This window comes from Gasterosteus aculeatus, chromosome 12 (assembly GCF_964276395.1).
Source record: "Gasterosteus aculeatus chromosome 12, fGasAcu3.hap1.1, whole genome shotgun sequence".
In the NCBI taxonomy this organism is placed as follows: Eukaryota; Metazoa; Chordata; class Actinopteri; order Perciformes; family Gasterosteidae; genus Gasterosteus; species Gasterosteus aculeatus.
In genome coordinates, this window is record NC_135700.1 from 14,120,677 (window position 1) to 14,142,046 (window position 21,370).

A 21,370-nucleotide genomic window follows, 5' to 3' on the forward strand; every position below is an offset into this window, starting at 1 on the left:
AGAAGTGATGTAGTATCAGTATCCACTCAAGATCAGCACAGGCAGTCAGGATTTAGACTAATGTGCACAGAGACCACAACACAATAAGGAGAATTTTGCACGGTTTAGATTTTCTTACAATGAAACAAAACAGCACAGTCACAAATGGACACATTGGGAAACAAAGTGGCCTGTAGACAAAAATGGGAATACATAAAGAAAGCCCTGACAATAAAAGGTACAGTAATTGATTGAACATTCCTGATAGCAAATACTGGTTTACATACACTGTAGGTTTGACGGTTGATAATCTGACAGAATGGGTGAACAGTTGGGGCTTAATTAATGACACAGCTGATGATTATCTGAACAGGAAAAAAGGGCAAAAACAAAACAATGGAAACTAAACAATAATAGGAAGTTGAGTAAAATGGACGTAGGTTAAATTATTAAATAATTTAAAATGTATACATATTTGTTGTTATTGTATCATTGTTTTATCCCTCTTTGCTTGCATTTCTCCTTCGGTCACAGACGTGGTAGGAGTGTCTGCCTCTGGCTTTGCAATACTGAGAAGATAATGTCAATTGAACGGCAGCTGCTGATATTGAATTCAATTCATTTGTCTCAGGGATCTGGTGGTAATTATTCCCTAAGCAAGTGTTTCACATTAAGCAAATGGGGTAATAAAAATGTTCCCTTCGTTTTTTTTAAATGTTTATCACAGAGGCGATCATCAACATTCAACAAAACAACACAAAAATAATCTTTCTGCTCAATTGTTTCTTCCAGTTTATCATATAAGGTACAAACAAAATGAATGTTATGGATCCAAAATAATTTGAATATACTGACTCACGACATTGAACGGCATAAATGGAGTTTTCTTAATGTTTGTGTGCAGACATGACAGGGAGAATTAGAAGCACCTCTTTTGGTAAATAAATCCATCAGCCACAGGTCATCAAGAACCATATATGTGACTAGATAAGTGTGGAAGGGATCATTACTTATTATTTTCCCTGAAATTTCACATCTGCTTCCCAAGCTTCTCAGCATTCTTTAAATCCCACAGTGTGGTTTGAGGAAAAGCCGTGGAGAGAAGAGGAGCAGGACGGGATAGAAATTTCTATCATCTCAATTGCTCTTTCTGTGCCTCTATTTCTCTCTTTGGGTGGAAGAGAGGCCTTGAGTGTTTGAGCAACTGGTCTCAAAAACCAAAAGGCACAAAGGCTGAGCCAATTCAAGTTATTCTGGTATGTGAGAGACAGTGTGAGATTGTGCTATGTATATGAAGAACATAATCTTGTAGGGTGTTACTGTGTATGGGGGTGGGTTAAGGATGGGAAAATACACCGAGTGAGTACAGAGACCAACTGGGATTTTAAAGACCATACAAGTAATGCCTATGGTTGACGGCAATGCCCTCATTTTAAATTACAACCAAAAATGTTTGGATACACCAAACTATGTCAATTTATGCTTCATTCACAGTTCACACGTCTGACAGAAGTATTTTTTACTTTGACATAAATATTGCAGAAACCGGTGAAAGAGTATTTGCACACAAGAGCAGGGAGAGTGAAGGAGACACAGGCGCAGACAATCAGGAGGGGGAGCTGCAATCAGCACAGAGGGAAGACAAGAGAGCATGGCGGTCAAGACATCTGATCTGGTTTTCTGGAAGAAAAAAAAAAACGTTAGATAGCTCAGTTGAAACAACAAGAAAGTAAAACGCAAAAAAAACAGATAGCAGATAACTTGCGTGGTAATTAGAACGGTTCGAACACCGTGGCAGGTTAGATGATGGGAAAGGTCCCCATGGAGAGTGAGAGACTATTTAGTTACAGGTAACATAATGAGCCATTTAGGGGCAGCTGTGTAGGCAGACAGAGGGTCACAGGGGTAATAGGCGTACGTGGGTATAGTTGGTCATGGCAAATGGATGACTACACAAGAAAGAGGAAACCAAGAGGATAAAAAGTGATCTAATGAACAATTGTTGTCAAGCCACCCCAAAAACCTGCCAGAGAGGCAGTGTGAGTTCCATCATATTATATGTTACGTGGGGGTTGAGGGAGATTATTCTACCAGTCCACCATCTTCACCTGTATGATTGGCAGACTGCAAGCAGCTTTGGGAATAAGCAAGTGTTGCTCTGCTAGACTCCATATTGCCTCAGGACGGTGCCCCCCAGAGAGAGGTTAACACCTGCCGAACCTGCTGGGGCTCGTGGGAGGACGCTCCAATAAAAAGGATTTGGCTGAGGCAGAGGAACATAAACATGCACCACATCCACCTCCTTATTGTTGTGCGATGGGTATGTTTGATGAAATGTGCTTTTGATTTATTATGATTCATTATTATGAATGTTTATTGTAAACAATTCTCAATAGCTCTTGACCAAAGGAATTCCATACATCATACCTACTTCTTCTTGTTGCACAACAGCTGTTATTTTCAGTAAATTGGTGAATGTCTAGTGGGAATAATGTTAATTAATGAATTTATTCCAATTCAATGTTTAACCACCAGTGGGTTGTAGTAAAGCAGTAATTAAGAGATCACAATCAGAAGCCATGTATTGCCACATATGTTACACAATGAGGAACTTGGCTTGGTGATTTGCTGCAATATAAGAATAACATTGAATAAAATAAAGTAAAATCAGAGAAAAATATACAATGCAAGAATAACATTGTGAGTGACTTCCACAGCAGGCGCTCAGCTCGTGCACATGCAGCAGTCGGCTGCAAAACAGCTTTATTCATTATTCATTATTGTTAAGTTAAGTTGCTGAATAAAACAGCATTATTATTAGCTTGTACCTATTATTGTTCATCAGTTTGGTACCATGTTAACTAATTACCAAATATAATGCTTAAAACTATAATTCCTTAGAATGTCTAGGTTTACTAGTTAATAAGAAAATACTGTAACATATTCAATAATTCAATATGTTGTGTTTAAAAATATCTGATCATATGAAATGTGTTGTGTTTATATTACTTCTACACATAAAAATATGTGACCATAAACAAACATATCGACAAATGTCAAAACATATTTTTGCCCAGATGGACAGTCAATTTGAGTAATGTTATTCTGTATCCTACGTAATGACGCAGTTTTACGTTATCGTGTAATGACGTCATCACGCAATGGCATCACAACGTCATTTAGCAAAAAATTGACCTGAGCAGAGTTCACACCGAGGCTCGGTATGATGAGGAATTGGATGTGTGGCGGGAGTGCATGACTGTCTCGCTCAATGCGTGACACTTGAGAGCCCTGTATCATTTCCTGTTAAAAGACAGACAGTCCGTCTGTCCAATCAGAAGGGTCCGTCCTCTGCTATCTGCTACAAGGCCCCTACCCTTTCCGTAAGGAGTTAATTTCGTTGTGTTTTCCTATTTGCGGCTGTGTTTTGCACTTCAGGGCCACCGTAACAAGGCCCAGTTTAACATCTTGGTCCATCTCGCTTGCGTGTTCATGAAGAAATACATGCCAGAAGAAAGGGCGACTAAGTTGGAAAAGAAGCCCTCCAGCCGGAAGTTTCTCCACGTATCCCGATGTTGGGATTACAGAAACATGTGCAAGCTCTTGCCATACAAGCCCAGCCGTTTAGCGTTATTTATGCCTACAATCTTGAGTGTGTCACGTTTTTGTTACGTAGTTTGAGGACGAACAGCATCAATGCTGCCTCGGAGAGTGCCAGGAGGTTTTGCAAGATGCTAAAAAAGACCATAACACATTTCAAAAGTGTGTCTCAGACAAGAGCTGCTCCAAAGGCTCTGAAAAACTGTTGACAAATTACAGATATTACTGCGAAGCGATCTTAGTACTTCGGCACTTTCAGCGTCCGGCAGTAGTGGAAGAAATGAGTTTGAGTTTACTGTATTTCTGCTGTCAAGTTACTGTTTCTTGTTCCCACAGTGGTTTGACGCGTACTATAAGTACATTCACCCCGAATACACAGATGAACACTGTGATAATTTCTTCAATGTCAAAAAGAATAAAAGTCTATAGCGTGACTAGTAACCTCAAGCGTCTGCATACGAGGCATGTAGCTAATTAAATCCATATTCTGATGAGTCACTAACTATATGTACCATATTAACAGACACAATACCATCACAACTATTTGTGTCATCTTTACTTGCGGCCTGTTACATGGCTCACCCCACCGCCATGGCACCGCATTGCTACAGGACGCGGACTGCAGCACGTGTGGTGGAGACATCTACACTGCTGGCAAAGTTGGCTGAGTAGGTTTCTTTCTCTTAAATGGACAGAACACATGAAAATAACATCTGAGAGTTGGTACCATGCTGTCTGACCTTGTGATCATTTTGAAATCCTTATTTTCCTCAATTTTACAGCGATTCCATACAAAGCCAGTAGCCCGGGACTCCTCTGCAAGAAGTCCTCGCTCCAGCCAAAGGATATGAGGATTTTACCTTTCAATTTCCTGTGACAAATGATGGCAAGCCCCCATCCAAGAAGCGGAGGATTGCTTATGATATGCGGCGAGGGGAGCAGTATATCAAGAGATCAAACATCTGCTGTGTAAGTACCCCAATCCATAAAGAACTTACACCCAGCAATTAATTTAGTTCATTAATAAAGATAATAATAAATAATAATAATAATAATAATAAAGATAATTAATAAAGATTAATTCATTTAGACTTAATATATTTGTATTCTTTCCATCAGCATATTTCCAAACTCGCAAGCCATTACCCGCGATGGTCTCCGGCTATACTGAGAAGCAAGGGTGGAGGAACGACCACCCCGCAGTGGATGAGTTTTTGAGAATGTGGAAGAAAGCCTCGAGACAAAAAATTGAGGGTGACAAGCATATCGTAAAGAGCGTGGTCACACAGAAGTGGAAGGGAGATTCTTTCAAAGACTTTGGTGGAGAAAAAAAAGGGCGCAGTAAGAACACAATTACCTTTCCTTGTAAAGGGAGACCCTGAAATGAACATTTTAGGCTCGTTGCATTCACCCATTCAAATCTGGTTATGCAGTTTATATTTTGAATACATAATGTTTGTGCAGCTGATATTTAAAAATAACCTGATACTTTCACGTTTCTTGATTACAGGAGTGATTGCAATCAAGCCCTTTTTTACAAAGGCATTGTATGCGGCTGCCATAGTGAAATTATCACAGCCAATGTCGGGAATCAAATGATGGAGACCATAATGGACAAAGCTCCACACATGCTATTCTTTAAGAGTCAGGATGAACATCTCTGCGTTGATAGCCGTCCGTGCAAGTGCCATCCGGGAATGGAGACGGTTGGCAGATTAATCAATCGTGCCAGCAAAAACCTGAGGCCGCTTCACCGTGTCTTGAGTATTGATGTAAAGGTCAGCAACATAATCCTCTTAAAGGCCCGAAAAGACGTGGACGAGGAACTTGCGTTTCGGCTTCCTCACATGGGAGACTCGCTAGAGGAAGAGATACTACCTGGCGAGGCTACATTCCATCAGGACCAAGGCCCTGCAAACAGTCCCCCCCCCCCGTCTGCAGATGGAACAAAGCCTGACAACGTTCACTCCCCTGCACGTAGCCGTTACACTTATGCTGCACTTGTTATATTACTGGTATCTGTACAGTTTCTATGTGCTGCTATTTTAATTTTACTTACTTACTGTGGACACTGGACTAAAAGTTGTTCATGTCACCTTTCCCCTGTTCCTCATTTATTGGGGCGATGCTAAATTCAGCTGATTTATTTATTTATTTCTTTGATTACAGATTACAGAATATTAGAAAACGCAATACGTTTGATATTTGGATATTGAAACATATAAATAAAGTTCTGTGTGTCTGACCGAGTCAGTATGATTACAGACAAGTCGTAAAAACGGTTACATAACGGAGGTCAAAAATGTGTAATTGTGTCTGAAAGACTGACCCAACACACGCGGCAATGGGCAAAGCCAGAAAAATCCTTTAGCAAAGCATGTTTCTAGGGCTCATATTATATTTAACATACAGTACCCACCTCAGGGACTACACTGAGAATGTAGTGTACATGTATCTCATGTACACTATTTCCTCAGTAATAATTTAACAAATAGAATCAGTAATGCTGGCTGTTCATATTGCACATGGGTTCAGTGGACCCAACCACAACTGGAATCCGATATGAAAGTGGTGCCATTATGGAATATAAAATTATATTCAAATAAAGATACTCTTTGTTTATCTTCATTATTTGATTTTTTTTCGTACAACAACATATACATATTAAAGCAAAACGGGACGAGAAGAGACCACAGGCACAGTTAACAAGATGCTTCTTCAATGGTAAATTCTGTTTTTCGAATGTTCTACTTGCTTTGGTTTTCGGTCCATTTGACACACTCAGATCTACACGAGTCCATAAGTCTGCGTCCACCAGATCAAGGTGGGTTAGAAACCACTGAACCATTCTGTCTCCTGGAGGGCAGAACAACCAAAGCTTAACCACCGCACCAAACCTCCAACGGACAATCTCAGAAAGCCAATGATGCTGCCCGACCCCTGCACAGCCTGTTGCCGTGGTAACAGTGCGGCAAGTACCTCGGTGTCTGTTCACGGTTATGGGTGTCTGTTGCCATCCTTCGGTGAAGGGATTAATCATTACTCTGATGACCGAGTGTTGAATCAGGTTGGCACTGCTGCGCATCTGACCGACTACCTGTCCGTCTGCCGACAAAGCATGTGACACCTGGCGGATACACGCACACCCCTTCATTCCTTCATCTGCTCCAGCCACACGGAAATGGGGCACATGCACTCCCAGCTGGACAGTTCTCTTTGGCACTAACATTGCTTCTTGTTTTTGACGAGAATGTTATTTTTCAGCCTCTATGTTTAGAGCGAGCAATGTTTTCGGCGATTTTGGTATTTCAAAACCTTCTTTGACTGTAGTGGGTTTATCAATTAAGATCATTTTCTGTGTTTTGTACCTTTAAGATTAAGATTGCTTAACCACACAGTTTGTCTGTGTTTTATTAGTATAGTTTTTGTTTAACTGTAATTATTTTCTTTCTTGTCTTTCTGTTTTGGTTTAGTTTTCTTTTATTTTAAACCTGTTGCTCTCATACCCCCCCCATTCAGGTGGTGAGTCTGCGGTGGTGAATTGGTGTGTATATATATATGTATAGTATATAGCACAGAGAATCATATCTGGGTAGTAAGTATCCTCGTTTAATGATGATGTAAGGAAAAGCTCCCTTGCTGCTTAGCAGTGGTGTGCTGTCATTCATGGTATTGGTTAGCACACCTTCTAGGTGTAATAAAAGTGATCTCATCTGCCAGGAGCCGTGCTTTTATTTTTCAAAAATAAGTAGTAAGGCCAAAAGAGCTTTTGATACAGTTGGAGACTTCACCTTGACTCTGACATGTGGCCTGAATGTACTTTCCGATATGTTCTTGGTATTCTTGGTTGGTATTCTTTCTCAAGAAACGTTGACACAAAAAACTTTACTCTTATCCCTGTTTGTCTTTGGTTCCACATGTAGTACCACAAAGTTTAAAGGTTACGATGTACACAAGCAAGTGTAGTAGTTGAAATATATATTTTGTATTCCTTAAACTATGAACCTTATATATTAAATTATATGAAATATTAAAATGAAAATTGAATACTTTAATAGATGTTTTATTTAACTTTGGCATGCAAATTGTGTCAATAAAGTGTAAAGTGTTTTAACACAAATAGTATCTCTAATAGTAATTCAGCAATGCTATCAGTGCTAAACGTACACTGAGGAAATGGAGTCTTATTCGCATTGGAAAAACACTGTACTGGTCTACTTCCAGCTATCTGCTAAAGTTTAATCTAACTCTAACAATCCAACAGGTTTCATCCGAGTCAAAAGGAAAAGGAATTGTAGTAAATATTACTGAGGCCGCTGCAGACAGCAGGCTGGACTCCCGTCGTGCACCGTGTACAAATTGCACCAGATTTGACACGGTACTCCCCTGCTTCCCCAACAACACACCCAAATGAGAAGTAGAGTAGATCCATGATTGTCGAGATGCAAAGGACATGTAGACCTACAGACAGAATGAGTTTTATGGATGATGGCATTATAATAGATCGAAACAATACATTTCTGTAGAAACACATTTTAGTTTGAAGAGGAGGGGCTTAAGCCGAGTTAGCCAAGTTGAGATCTTGTATAATTCAATGCTAGGTTTGTTCTTTTGTGTCTTTCAGCCTCCAAACTTCAATTTAGATTTACAATCAGGCTGCACGGAGGTCTCATAGTGAGTCATTGTAGCCTCGTTGTGGAATGCCAGTCAATTTCAGATCAGTGCTCGGGGTGAATCCCTGCAACATGTGGTTGCTCCAGCAACAGGAAGATGACACGACAGGAAAATCATCCTGTGCTATTGTTGAAAATTGGTTTCTTATCCTTTGCCAGGAACGTGACGTGACAGTAACTTAAAGAGAAAGAAAAAAATGAGCATTACAATAATCAGAAGAGCCATTTCAGTTTTGTAATTAAACATAACACTGGAGCCAGATAGTGAGCTGTACCCTCTGGGAGGCAATCTGCAGCCCAGTGCTGCAAACTTCACACAGAAAAGCGCCACCTCTACACACAGTAAATGTTTATTCAACTAATCATTCTGAAGATGCTTCACTGCTAACTGTCATCTCACGGAATGCTCCTGTTTCAAGTCTGAACAGGTTTAAAATTTAGGACATTGATTGCTGCCGTGGTCTATGTATTTGAAAAATGATCCTGGCAGGGCTAGAAAACACATTGATTTCCTCTCCGGGGTTTATTGGTTTATGAAATGCAATATTCCCCCTGTCCCCCTGCCCAGGCTGAGGAACTGCGTCCAAGGCCTATATAAACAAGAGCTTTAGCGAATTTAGTAATTCAATCACACGCCATATTTTTCCTCACTTCACCCTCTTTACAAAACTAACAAAAATGTCTGCTGTCAAATGGAAAAACACAATAATAATCCAATTTATATAACCAATCTCCGTTCAATAAAGGTTTTCCCCTTTCATTTACAATCATTTAATGGGAGTCATATTATTGTTTAAAAGGTTTGTCACATTATGAGGCAGCTGACAGACCAGCTATGCAACAATTTGAAGACTAGGCTTTGTTCTTAAGTAAAGTGATCAATAGAAAAAAGGTAAAATAAAGTTATATAAAAATAATATTGCTAATATTCATGATACAACTTGACTAACATGTATATTATTGTAGATTAAAAAATGGGAAAGGGACAGTTATATAACCTAATTAGGAGCTTAAATTCCTAAATTCCTACAAACATGTAACAGCTCGGTAAGCAGCTGAGAAAATGAAAAAACACTTCCCATAATTAATCTCCTACACAAACACATTTTGTTTCAACATATTTAGAGATGTAGTGTACAGTTTAGACTTGCATGAGATATGCTGACAAAAAAAAACATAAAGACAACAGTCCCCCAAAATAGGGACCTAAGACTTTTGTAAATGGATCTCTTGAAAAAACCCTAATGAGTCCTGATGTCGCTTAAAGAGGACAACTGTCCCTTTCAAATGACATCACGTGTGAGGGGGTGTGGCCTTACCAACTTGCCTTTGGCGGTCTTTTCAAAATGGCAGCCATCGCGACAAGAATAATGGAAATAAGAAAGGTAGGCCTGAAATTTATACATACAAATTTTTTTGTGTTATATTTATATTGGTTTTAGCAAGTAAACATCTAAAGAGTAATTTGAGTGAGTTTTCAGAGCTTAGTTTATTTATTGTCATGGGAAAACAACGAATCTATAAATGTACACTGTAGTGCGCGTCAGGACTTTGAACTTATTTCAATCTTTCTTACTGTTGAATCAACATTAGGGAAGTTGTATATCCTGAAATGACTAAGTGAGTCCATTTAAAAACATCCTTAATTATGTGTAGCTATGTATTTGGTAGTAATGTGACTCTCCCCTCTTTATGAAAGTCAAAGATACTTTATTTACATCACTATTTCTGTTTGTCCAATACATTCAAAACTAAAAACATTCCCGTCAGCCTTCCACCAGCTGTACTTTGTGCTATTTATCAAGCGCCTAAATGCTGACACACCAGGTATAAACATTATATCTGCTAAACATGAGCATCGCTCCATTGAAAGCACATAAGCATGCTAAACTTAGCTCAAAGAACTGTGAGGACATTATCATATCACAGTCATGTTGGATTAAGGGGTACACATCTTGAAATTGAGTCAAAGGAATTGCATCTCTGTTAAAGTGTGCTCATAGATGGCCGATCAAAAGAAAATAAATAAGGCATGCCACCCATGAATTTGATCGATACTGTAAAACATTTTTTTAAACAAATAAGGTGTTGCAGTAAGCTAGAGCACATTCATTTCTGTACATTCACATTCAAAACAGTTGAGGCACAAATACAGTTGTTCAAAAAGGAGAGCTCGTATCATCATAACATCGACCTGAAATTCCCTCCCAGTTATTGTAACCTTTGAAGCTCAGTGAGGTGCGGCCTAATTGAGGGAGAGGTGTGAGTTCATTTTGTTACGACAGGACTGTGACCTTCCCCCAGAATATAAATATTAATGTCCATAGAGAGAGGAAACTCATTAAAATATCACAGAGACATGAAAGGTCTACTTGTAAAACTGCATTGTTGAGTAGAATTTTCAGTGTGAGTCTGATCTCGGAACGACTACAACAGCCTGCACCGCACTACAGGGCTACATTAGTTTTAGTCCACAGACAAAAAACACACATCCCTCTGCCATTTATGTATTTATTACTTTACCCCTCCCCCCCCCCCTGCACCCCTTGTCACAGTCTCTGCAGCAATTCATGTTTTAACGGCTCAATCACAAGCATAATGAACCCTCTCCCATGTGTCCTACGCATGTGAGTGGTGTGGGCTTCCCCCCCAGTGTGGATGTGTTGGCATAGAAACAAGAATGTGTATTGAATTCCCACCTGTCCCCACAGTGAGGAGAGCATGAGACCATCCCCTCCCCCCACCTATTACACAAGAGAGTAGGGGGGCAGATTCTTTCAAGATTTCAGCCAGCACATACAATTCACTGCACTCCAAACTGGATGTTCCTTCACAGTAAAACCTCCTACTCACTGGGTTAACAAAAAACCTTTGAATGCTCCTGAATTCCGCTCTTTTGTTTTAATTGACAAGTCGTTATTCAGTCTGAATATTTTGTATTATTATGATTTACCTTTTGTTGGCCAACCTCACTTTTTTCATTGTTGATATATATTGATGCAATACTTTGTATTACATCTTATAAATGTATTCACACCATCTGCTGTTTTTACTAACCCTAACCCTATTATCTAATTAATTGTTCCACCATTGACCGAATTATAATACATCAATTAATAAAATACTCTTTGCAAATTTGAAATAGTCTGATAGGGGTGAGGGGGGCACAATGGACCAATCAGCTGGTGTAGAATGAGGAATGAACATTTTCCTTATGGGCGACAGCGGTTTTAAGCTCGGTGTCGCCACCTAGTGGCGCGCGAGTGTAAACCCCCGGCTGCCTCCCTTACATCTTCATCCTCTAAAATAAGACCACGGATCCCAAGTGGCAAGTTGTCACAATTACTTTTATTGTAAAGGTGATATTATTCCAAAATATGAATATGTTAGAGGAACAGAGATAAAGAAAAGGAGGAGAAGACATATAGAAAACAGCAACACAAGACTTTATATTAACAATCTTGGGACATGTTCTTATCAAAATTTCCACAGAAAAAAATAGCACAATTGTCTCACAATGCTCCAAATCATATAGATCTCAGTCCTGGTGCATCTACATGTATAACAATCTATAGCTGGATAAAAAGCCAACTGGGAATTTATATCCTAGAAACAACTTAGCTATCGAAAGCGTATAAAACACTGGAATGGCTGCGCCCCTGTGCTTTAAAATCTGGAATATACTGTACTACTTAAGAAAACCACAAGGTATAACAGTTATTTATATTATTCAATCAATTGATATTTAATAATCATATTTTTCAAGATATATTATACCACAACACGTTTACAGTAATCTTGCAAAATAACTATTTCAAAAGCACAAAATAATTAGCCTAGTGTAAATCCAGAGTTTGCCAGTAAGTTACCAGGTTTAATTTCATCTTCTCTTGGTGACAACAACCCGAGCTCTGGATGTAACCTGGACAGCTTCAAGCATGTGCTGTTTCAACAGAGTGCATTGGATCATTGTGCAACAGTGTGCTGAGTCCAGTCCCGTTCCCTGCTCCATAGTCGTCCCCTCCCTCACTTCAACTTCGCCCTCCTTTCCCCTACTCGCTACTAGCAGGGCTGCACATTGCACGCCCTGATCTCCTTCCTGTCCTTGCAGCTGGACAGCTGCGCAGTCTTAAACCTCTGCTTAACTGTCATGAGCCGTTCTTGGATACCTCCGCCGCACAGCTTGGTACACTCTGTCCAACTCGACCACGGCCTCATCTTGCACCCTAAAGATCGCACCCAAGAAAAAGAGAGCGAGAGAGAGAGAGAGAGAGAGAGAGATTATCACAATAACGCTTCTCTCAACACATTTTCTTCATTATCTGTGTGGCATTTGAGTTCTTAATACAAACCCAGATGCTCCGTGGCGACCTCAGCCGCGCCCTGTTTGCTCCTCCTCTTTTCACGCTGTTCCTTGCGGCGTTTCTTCTCGTCGCTGTTCGCCTGTCCTCGGTTGCACTTCCTTATTTTGCACTTCTTCCTCTGGATGGCCTCGGGACACGTGTCTCCTCCAAACTGAGACTCAAGCTTTACGACGCGTGTCCGGATGGTGTGACCCTTCCCACAGGACTTGTTGCACTCGGACCACTCGGTCCACTCTGACATGACGCAGTCGATGGCTGAGGAGACACAATAGACATGAGAGTGGTACATTATTAACTAAAGGACAAAGATAGACAGGGTTTGATTCAATGTTCCGTGTACTGTACTGTCATCGATTATATGGGAATCCATATTCAGGGAAATGTGTTTAATTGGCATAATTTGGCAGTTTAAATTCAATTAATAATTCTCGAATTTTGTTTTCATTTTCCGTGCACCAAAATAACACTGACATCGTTTTGATTTGAATCACTTGAATTTGTTTTTTAAGTAACCGTCAAAGTAAAATACTTACGACACTCAGGCAGCATGCACTTCTCCACCTGTTCTAACTCTTCTGTGCACTCCCCCAGCTCCACCGGGGACTTCAGCATGCGTTGTCGTGTCCTTGAACCCTTTCCGCAAGTCACGCTGCAGTCGCTCCATGGAGACCATGGAGTCAGCATGCAGGGGATCGTGTCTGTAACAGAACAGGAGGCACACACATGTTTGAATGACATGAACTCAAACTGATCACATTGCATCATAAATAGCTGCAGCAAAACAGTACTTGGTGTTTTAATCATGAAGGACAAGTGGACAAAATCTCACACACAAGTTTTATTGTTATGAGATAATAGTTTAATGGTGAAATAAATAAAAATTCATACGATTAAAGTTAAGAGATTTGCTGAAGCAGTAATACATGTAAACTGATCTTCAGCCACCTTGTACCGTGTGCCTGGTTGCTTAATGAGTCAAACGCCCACCAGGTGTCAGTATACTCACGACATTCTGGCATCATGCACTTCTCCACTTCTAACACCTCAGCCCCGCAAATGGATCCGTCTGCAGGAGGCATCTTCACCATGCGCTCTCTCCTCTTCATGCCCACTCCACAAGTGGCACTGCAGACGTCCCATTCACCCCATTCTGTAACAAGACAGCTGCTGGAAGCTGAGGCCAGAGAGGGAAAGACGAGGCACAGTAAACCTACAGTGTCACATTGGATCTATAGTGTGAATGATACACGTGGCAGGGAAAAAGGGAACGCTCACAGCATTCCTCGTTGACCACACAGTTGTCCGTCTCCTCCGTGGGCAAGCTGCAGAGTGAACCATCATCAGGGAACTGCTTTACGTAACGCTCCCGAGAACGTGTGCCCATCCCGCAGGACAGACTACAGGGAGACCAGGTGATCCACTCCGATAACATGCAGGTTGAAGCATCTATGAGTCAAATTACAAAAAGGGAGATGTTTGTAAGATTTACCAGATGTTTTGACCAAAGATTTTTTTACTTTATTTTCATTAACTTTTGTATTATTTATTTATTTTTAATTAATTTTCAAATATTCTTTTCCCTTTTATTAATAACATTTTTCCACCCAATATATTTCTATTGACATTTGTGGACCTGTTTTCATTTGAACTTTTTAAAGCTAAATCTTCTTTTTAATTTTCTGACCTTGTATATGTTTAATTTTTCCCATGTAACTACTACACACACGTGCTGTCTACCTCTCTGCAGGAATGCCTGTGGACAAGATGAGTAAATATATGAGTTAAAAGGTGATTTTAAACACAGCACCATTGCTCTTGTGGCAAATCAGTGAAACTTAACAGATATTTTTTTATAATGACATTTTTCATGATTGCCATTTAAAGAGTAACCCATTTTTAAAAGTAATTATAACTATGTTATATTGATTAATAAATCAATTAAAAGCCAATGACTAATTTTGATCTCATAATTCTGGGGTTAGGGCATAAGATCCGATCTCAGCTAATGTATGCAGGTAAAGCACAGGCTAAACAATAGAACAGGGACAGTTTCTTATTAATTTGGATCTTTACCTTATTTCACTGCACCGGAAATGAAATGGTGATTGTGAGATTGAAATGCCAACCTTCAGTTTAGGTTTCAGGGTGTGTACAAACACCAGACTAATTATATATTTCAGACATTATAACCCATTTTACACAACATTTTCTACAAATGAATTGACTCAGCGCCGCTTATGCAGTCGGCTATGGTGAAGGACACCAGCGTGTGTGTGTGTGTTACGTGCGCTCAAAGGACAAGCAGCTCTACTTTCTGTGCTTCTTTTTCATCTTCAGCTACAACCCTTCACGCGGCTACTCACCCTCATCACTGCATCCGGGCCCCATGCACGGCTCAAAATCCTGGGTGTGGGGGCAGGGCACACTAAGGTCCAACTGGGCCTTTAGCATCCGCTGTCTCATCCGCTTGCCCTTATCACAAGTGGCCGAACTGCATGCAGACCACGGAGACCAGTTTGAGTAAATACACGTCTCGGGGGTATCGTCTGCAAGGGAATAAAGATGCTATAATAGCTGTACACTGTTAACTAGACTTTACATATTGTATATGTGTGTGTGTGTGTGAGAGAGAGAAATGGAAGCAGGATCCAGACCTTCCTCTTTCTCCTCCTGGGCAATATCTGCTACAATGTCGTCCACGTTGTCCGGCACAATGTTGCACTGTTCGCCCTGCGGATGCACAGAGGCACAGTTATGTGGGGACGGACACCAGCACTCGGGTGCTTTGTTGTTTTATTCAGATTTTTGATTTATATAAATCCTTTGATTTGTTTTCGCTATAACAACAATGAACGGCTGAGATTAGTTTTTTTTTAAGGATTGTATTGAATACAAGTACATACATTTTGTAATTCTTAAAATGCAGACTGAGTATGTCTGCATGTGTTGTAATTAAATGATGACAAATGAAATCACGAGAACTCCCCACAGCTGCCTCTAGATGCCACTAAAAGACTGCAAACCTTTCATCCATCTCTGGTTGGAATCTTACCACCATCGCATAATAAAAACAGTATATTTCAGAGGTGAATTGTAATAGCAGCCTTACACCTAAACTGATACGTGTTTTAATCATCCTTTTTAGCTTCCTGCTTTATGTGTTTTTTATTGGCTTAAGAATAATGGTTATGAAGGGTCAGACATTACCTCTTTTTTGTCAACACTCATCATCAAATAAAGCCATAAAATACCAATTCTTTATAAAAAAAATAGGAAAATTACCAATACACCCACCCACTACTGTCTGCAACTTTCAACACACGTACATTTGACTGCTTAAAACGCATGCAAGTACAACAAATTCAAGTCTGATTTGTATATCATTTCACTTAACACTGAATGACGGTCTGGGCGTTTACCTTCATGCTCGATGCGATGCTTGTACTATAATAGTTATCGTTGGAATTGACAAAGTATCTCCACTTGCATCAAGAGTGCGTACAGACAAACCTTTCTGGCAATGCGTTCCACCATCACCCTGGCCACTGGGGTGATGGGTCCCCCTTCAGGGTCATAGAAAGGGCTCTGTGGATGATCCAGGCTGGTCAGGGGACGAATCTTGCCCGGGGACAAAGCAGGCTTATTGGGAGACTAAAAGACACACACAGAAAGACAAGAAAAAATACAAAGCAGCAGGGATTTTAAAAAAAATAACACGGTCACGATTGTTTCCCATCAATTACAATGAGCTCAAAGTCGTTCAAAGTTACACAAAGCACAAGTCACACACGGGACATAGAGTCGTAAAGCAGCTGTGTTGTATATGGGTGATGCTCTTATTGGTCCACAGCAGAGGACGGAGGACGGCCAGCATGGGGTTGATAGATGCACCACCGCCAGAGGCTGTCTGGCAGCAGAAGACTAGCTCGTCCCTCAACCCCCGCTGAGACCAAAACCGAAAAACAAAAACAGCAGTTCTGTTTGTGTTTTTGGGAGCGAGGTAGATGGAGAGAAGGGTAATGAGAGGCCGCTAATTAAAGGGTACAGTACAAGTAATGGCAGAGAGAATGGATCTCACTCAGTTTGAAAATCCCAGCTGTACACAATTCAAATTCTGCACGTTCAGTTTACTGAATGTTTTACAGATGATTTCCTGTGATATGTTTTTCTGTGTTTAAGGATTAGGGAATTGTCCAATAGTGCATGCGACAATTGGCCAACTGAAGCTGGGGGTTGCTGCAAAAAAAATCACAAAACAGTGCGAACAGAACTTTTTTCTAGACAATAGAGTTTAATTTAGTGGGTGTGAGCCACAAACGTGTCAGCAGGGACAGGCATGATGTACAAAGGAGAATATGTGTGTGTGAAAGAGAAAGAGCCAGACACAAAAACAGAAGACAAAGGGGAAGATGACGGGAGACAAATTTAGTGGGTTCATGGGTGAGCTCCAAGGAATCATCCAGAGTTTTCACCCGTGTCTTTAGAGTTTACTAAAACACGCACATGCATTTAATATATCGGTGCTGACGGGCAGGTGTAAATGGCTGTTTATGGACCATCGAAGGACTGATGACACTTAGACTGTTGCAACAGGCAGAACGTGAGGAGGCAGGAGAGGGAGAGATTGCGGAGGTGAGCAGACAGGCAGATGAAGGGGAAAAGGTTGCTGGAAAGAGTCAAGGTCAAAAACGCAATTGTGAAGAGAAGACTGAGCTGAGAGAGTCTGAGAGAGTGAGGAGGAAGGTGATCGCTGAGGTGATTGTTGAGGGATTATCGGGTTAAAACCTCAGTTACGTCACACATTCAGGTGAACATGTATTGTATTAAGGTAATAATAGATTATTTTACTTAGTTAGTTTCTTTTCCGCCAAGGTTTAAAATAAAATATCATTGAAACAAATTGAAATTTGAATACATCTGAGAAGGCAATTTTACAAAATAGTCAACAAAGAAGCAATGGGTCACATGTACCTTTCACTAAGCTTGTACAAGGACACTTTCTAGATTTTTAAACATATCTTTTTGAAAAAAATATGCATTTTGAAAGTTTCTGTGCTTCCTTCAAAAAATAACCTTGAAATGAATACCAGTTATGCTCCACCAAAGGAATCACGTAACATCGTAATACCCATAAGCACACATAACAGAAAGAGGAAACATTGCTGGTTTAGCAGCTAATTACTGAGATGACATTTTTTGTAAATTATTAGCAATTTATTTTTCACACTGACCTCATATGTCACCCCTGTGTCCGTGCCTGCATCCCAGGGGATCAGGTCCTGGACGACCTTCTGGACCCAACCACACTCCTTAGTACACAAGTCCTCAGCAGACATACCCACGTTCCAGTCCGGGCTGGGCCCCAACATGGTGAGGAAGGACATGAGATGACGACTCCGGTCCACTGAGAACTCAGCCGAGGGGGCCGCGCGCCTGAGGAGGGGAGCGAGAATGAGGTGTGTGTTCAAGGGGGCATGCAAGTGTGAGTAAGGGGGAGAGAGAGAGAGAGAGAGAGTGAATTGGCTTAAAAAGTTTGGTAGTAAAAGCTCCGGATGAAAGTTGAGACATTTTTACTGACAGGTTTCCAGGTTAACACTAATACCGCAACGAAAACAGGAAGGTAACAATTCAAAACCAGACTCTGAACAGGAGGCTATGAATAATTGAATGCAATGTCAGACAGTGGGAAGGTTTATACAATATAAACAGTATGGTATGCCCAAGGCTTTTGGCCCCGTCGCCACTATTATAGGCCGTGTCCCGATACCAATGACCATCAGCTGTCTAATGCAGATAAATACGCAAGTATAGCAGCAAAAGATACACAATCTTGACTGAATACGTACGTTTTTGCTTCCAATTATAAATGGAGTATACTCGGTTTGTTCAGATTGATATGATGTGAAATAAAGTACAGCTCCTGTTATTAATGAAACTGCATTTATTAGAGTCCGAGATCATGTGTTTCGGGGTGTTAGAACTCACTCCCACCGTTTGGAAGCTCACATGGAAGTGGGAAACGGAAAGATACTTCCAGTGCCTCTGTAAAGAAAGACTGGCAAATATTTAGTCTAGACTCACACTGCCAGACCACGTCTGGCTCCACTGCACATTCACTCTCTTCCAGGAGGCGAGACACATCTCTGACTGTCTGTCTTGACCAAGGATTGACAGCCGGACTAATTAAGAATTTTCCCTACACAAGACGAATTAGGAGCGGGAAGAATCTTGTAACACGGACAACTTGTTAGTGTTCTTTCTCTCACCTGTCATCACGCTCCATTTCACTGCAGCTAACTCTGTCTCTGCCCTTGTACACTCGACTAATGAAAGCCTACGAGGAAAAGGGCCGTTATCCTCTGAGAACACACAATTCGACTTCAGTCTGCAGGACTTCTGCTCAGCGAATACTGCAGTCAGAGGTTTATTAGGCCGCTACTTGGACTCTACAAGAAATGTAAAGTGCAATTGACTGAAAAGGAGAAACTGGGCAAGTCTGATAGCAAATGAGCAAGGCATCAATCAATCTAGGGGGAAAAAAAAGTCCCTTCGTCAGTCCAGAATGTTCTCTGAGAGTGTAGGTGTGAGTTCTACAAAGTGTTATGGTGCTGCCTCATTGATTTTTGAAAATTGGATTGATTGGAGCTTCACTTTGCTTTACAAGCAACTGCACCAGAGGTTTTACCAGATTGTGGTCAATAATGTAATAGAAAAAATGTTAGTAAATTGTCAATAAGTAAAATATGTAGACAACATTGTTTAAACATTCAATTAAACTACTTTGTTAAAATCTGCTTCGTTTATAAAAGCTTCATATTTCACAACAATGACAACCTGTTTATATTTTTAATTGCTTATAGCTACAGCGGAACACAGCTGGACTGGGGATACAAAAATGAGATAGTTGAGTATCATTGACTTACTGTAGCAGTCGCAACTATGTTAATCAAGAATAAAGTTAATTGATAAAAGATGGAAGGATACCGGTGGGGGAACGTCAGGGCCAGCAATGCTTTCTTTGCTGACATAATCATTTAATTTTGATATATTTTCCACACAAATATGTAATAAATGTTTCCCCAAGGTCTACTCCTTTCCCTTTCTCTTGGTTCCGCTGCTTCCAGCCTCAAGTCGAAAATATGTTATATAAATTGTTCCACTCAATACCTGTGCACGTCGGCTCCTCTGTAAGCCTCTTGTCTTTAAAGAAGCACAATAATTACAACAGCACTATTATACATGTGTTAGGCAAGAAAAAGAACTCACTCAGACACGTGTCCAGGAAACCTTGATATTCATAATATTTATTGGTTGGTGGAGGTTTTTATAATCACAGAGTTTTAGGACCGACTGAGACATTTGCATGGGTTGATTGAGATCAGATGGAATATATTAGTCATTTAGAAATGGCATAAAATCAGATTTTATATAACACCTTTAGTGTAAAAAATGATGTTGAAATGAAAGGCCGATAAAATGTGGCAGGTTTCTCTTAGCGACAAAATGACTTAGTCGATAGCCAGTCTGGGACCAAAGCAATTGCAATTTTAGTGGACTACATAGAAAAGCACAGTTTGCCACGGCTGCAGTCATACTGCTGTGATAATGGCTGCCACTTCAGCTCCAGTCCTTTGTCATCCTCTACCTCTACCCTCATTCTTTGTGCTTTGCACTCGGTTCCCAAAATTATTTTTCCTCTTACAACCAAATGAAATTGCTAAATTGTTTTGAGAAGAGGCACTAACCTGAGACGAAGCACGTAGTCTTAACCAAAAGCCTCATATCACTTATCACATGTTTTCCGTTCTCCCTCTCTGCCTCTCTCTTCCTATCTCTCTTATCAAAACAAGGACTATTGAAAGCTATAATTGACGGTTATTAAGTCTAATTTAAAGAAAAGCTTTCCGTTAAATGACGGCAAAATTCCCTCATTATGCTGAAATGCACAGACCCGAAAAAGCACAAACATGTTTTTGTGCACGGAATAACTGTAAATAAATTACGCAAACAAAACTCATCCAACTCTGAAAACTGTTTTGACATAAATATGCATGCATGCATTTTTCATGCAGCACATTATAGCTAATGAACTCTCTGAGGACCCTTTTAATACTTAAAAGGGTACATTTCCCGTTGACTGGGTAAAAATGTGACTTTACTTTTTCCTACTTCCATGGTGACGACACTTTCATGTAGTTATCAATGCAAAACGTCCTTTCTTTTTGTTGCTCATAACCAACATAATGGGTCTGCTGTGCCATGCACAATCCGTGTGTAACACAGGTAATTAGGAGCCTGTTCAGCATAGAGTGTCGAATTAGTTTCTATCAATACTTCCATTCCTTTGGTCTTTAATGTGGAGTTTAGAACTCTCACTGACGGCGAGTTTTGGGAGGAAACCGCACTGCACAAGCATTTGCAACTGAAGTTCTCTTCAGCTTACTCAGCCAACAAGCTTTTTATTTTTCTCATGAATAAGAGATTAAATGGCCTGCACGCTGTAAGCATCTCGTGGCAGCGCACCTTTGAGCTGTTTTTTACCTATTTTTTTACTGATCAGCAAACTCTGGGTCTAACTTTACCATGTTGAGCCTACGGTATCATATACGTGTATGTTGATTAATTTGAATGAATTAGTTCACCAGTGGTGATTATTTAAAAAAAAGAAAGGATTTCATAAAGGTTTTTAGATTGACAATCATTACACTAATTGTGATTTGGTGTGAGTTGAAAACTGCTTTGGACAATCCATCA

The 21,370-nt window shown here is 40.3% G+C and overlaps 1 protein-coding gene and 1 long non-coding RNA gene across 2 annotated transcripts in view; one reads left to right on the top strand and one right to left on the bottom strand.

Annotated features, from left to right (window-relative positions):
- Positions 1-737: 737 nt before the first annotated feature.
- LOC120834714 (uncharacterized) lies at positions 738-5,824 on the top strand. The gene is made up of 3 exons (XR_005714493.2): positions 738-4,247; positions 4,362-4,548; positions 4,699-5,824. It is a non-coding gene; the product is annotated as an uncharacterized LOC120834714 (long non-coding RNA).
- A 5,756-nt stretch (positions 5,825-11,580) lies between these two features.
- spon1a (spondin 1a) overlaps positions 11,581-21,370 on the bottom strand; it is a 37,202-nt gene continuing 27,412 nt past the window's right edge. Inside the window, exons 8-16 of the mRNA XM_040163694.2 lie at positions 17,848-18,049; positions 16,127-16,267; positions 15,271-15,346; positions 14,980-15,162; positions 13,892-14,062; positions 13,623-13,790; positions 13,150-13,314; positions 12,605-12,871; positions 11,581-12,478 (exon numbers count right to left, since the gene is read on the bottom strand). Of these exons, the coding sequence (XP_040019628.2) occupies positions 12,315-12,478; positions 12,605-12,871; positions 13,150-13,314; positions 13,623-13,790; positions 13,892-14,062; positions 14,980-15,162; positions 15,271-15,346; positions 16,127-16,267; positions 17,848-18,049 (1,537 nt within the window). The 3' untranslated portion in view covers positions 11,581-12,314. The remainder of the gene's footprint in view (positions 12,479-12,604; positions 12,872-13,149; positions 13,315-13,622; positions 13,791-13,891; positions 14,063-14,979; positions 15,163-15,270; positions 15,347-16,126; positions 16,268-17,847; positions 18,050-21,370) is intronic.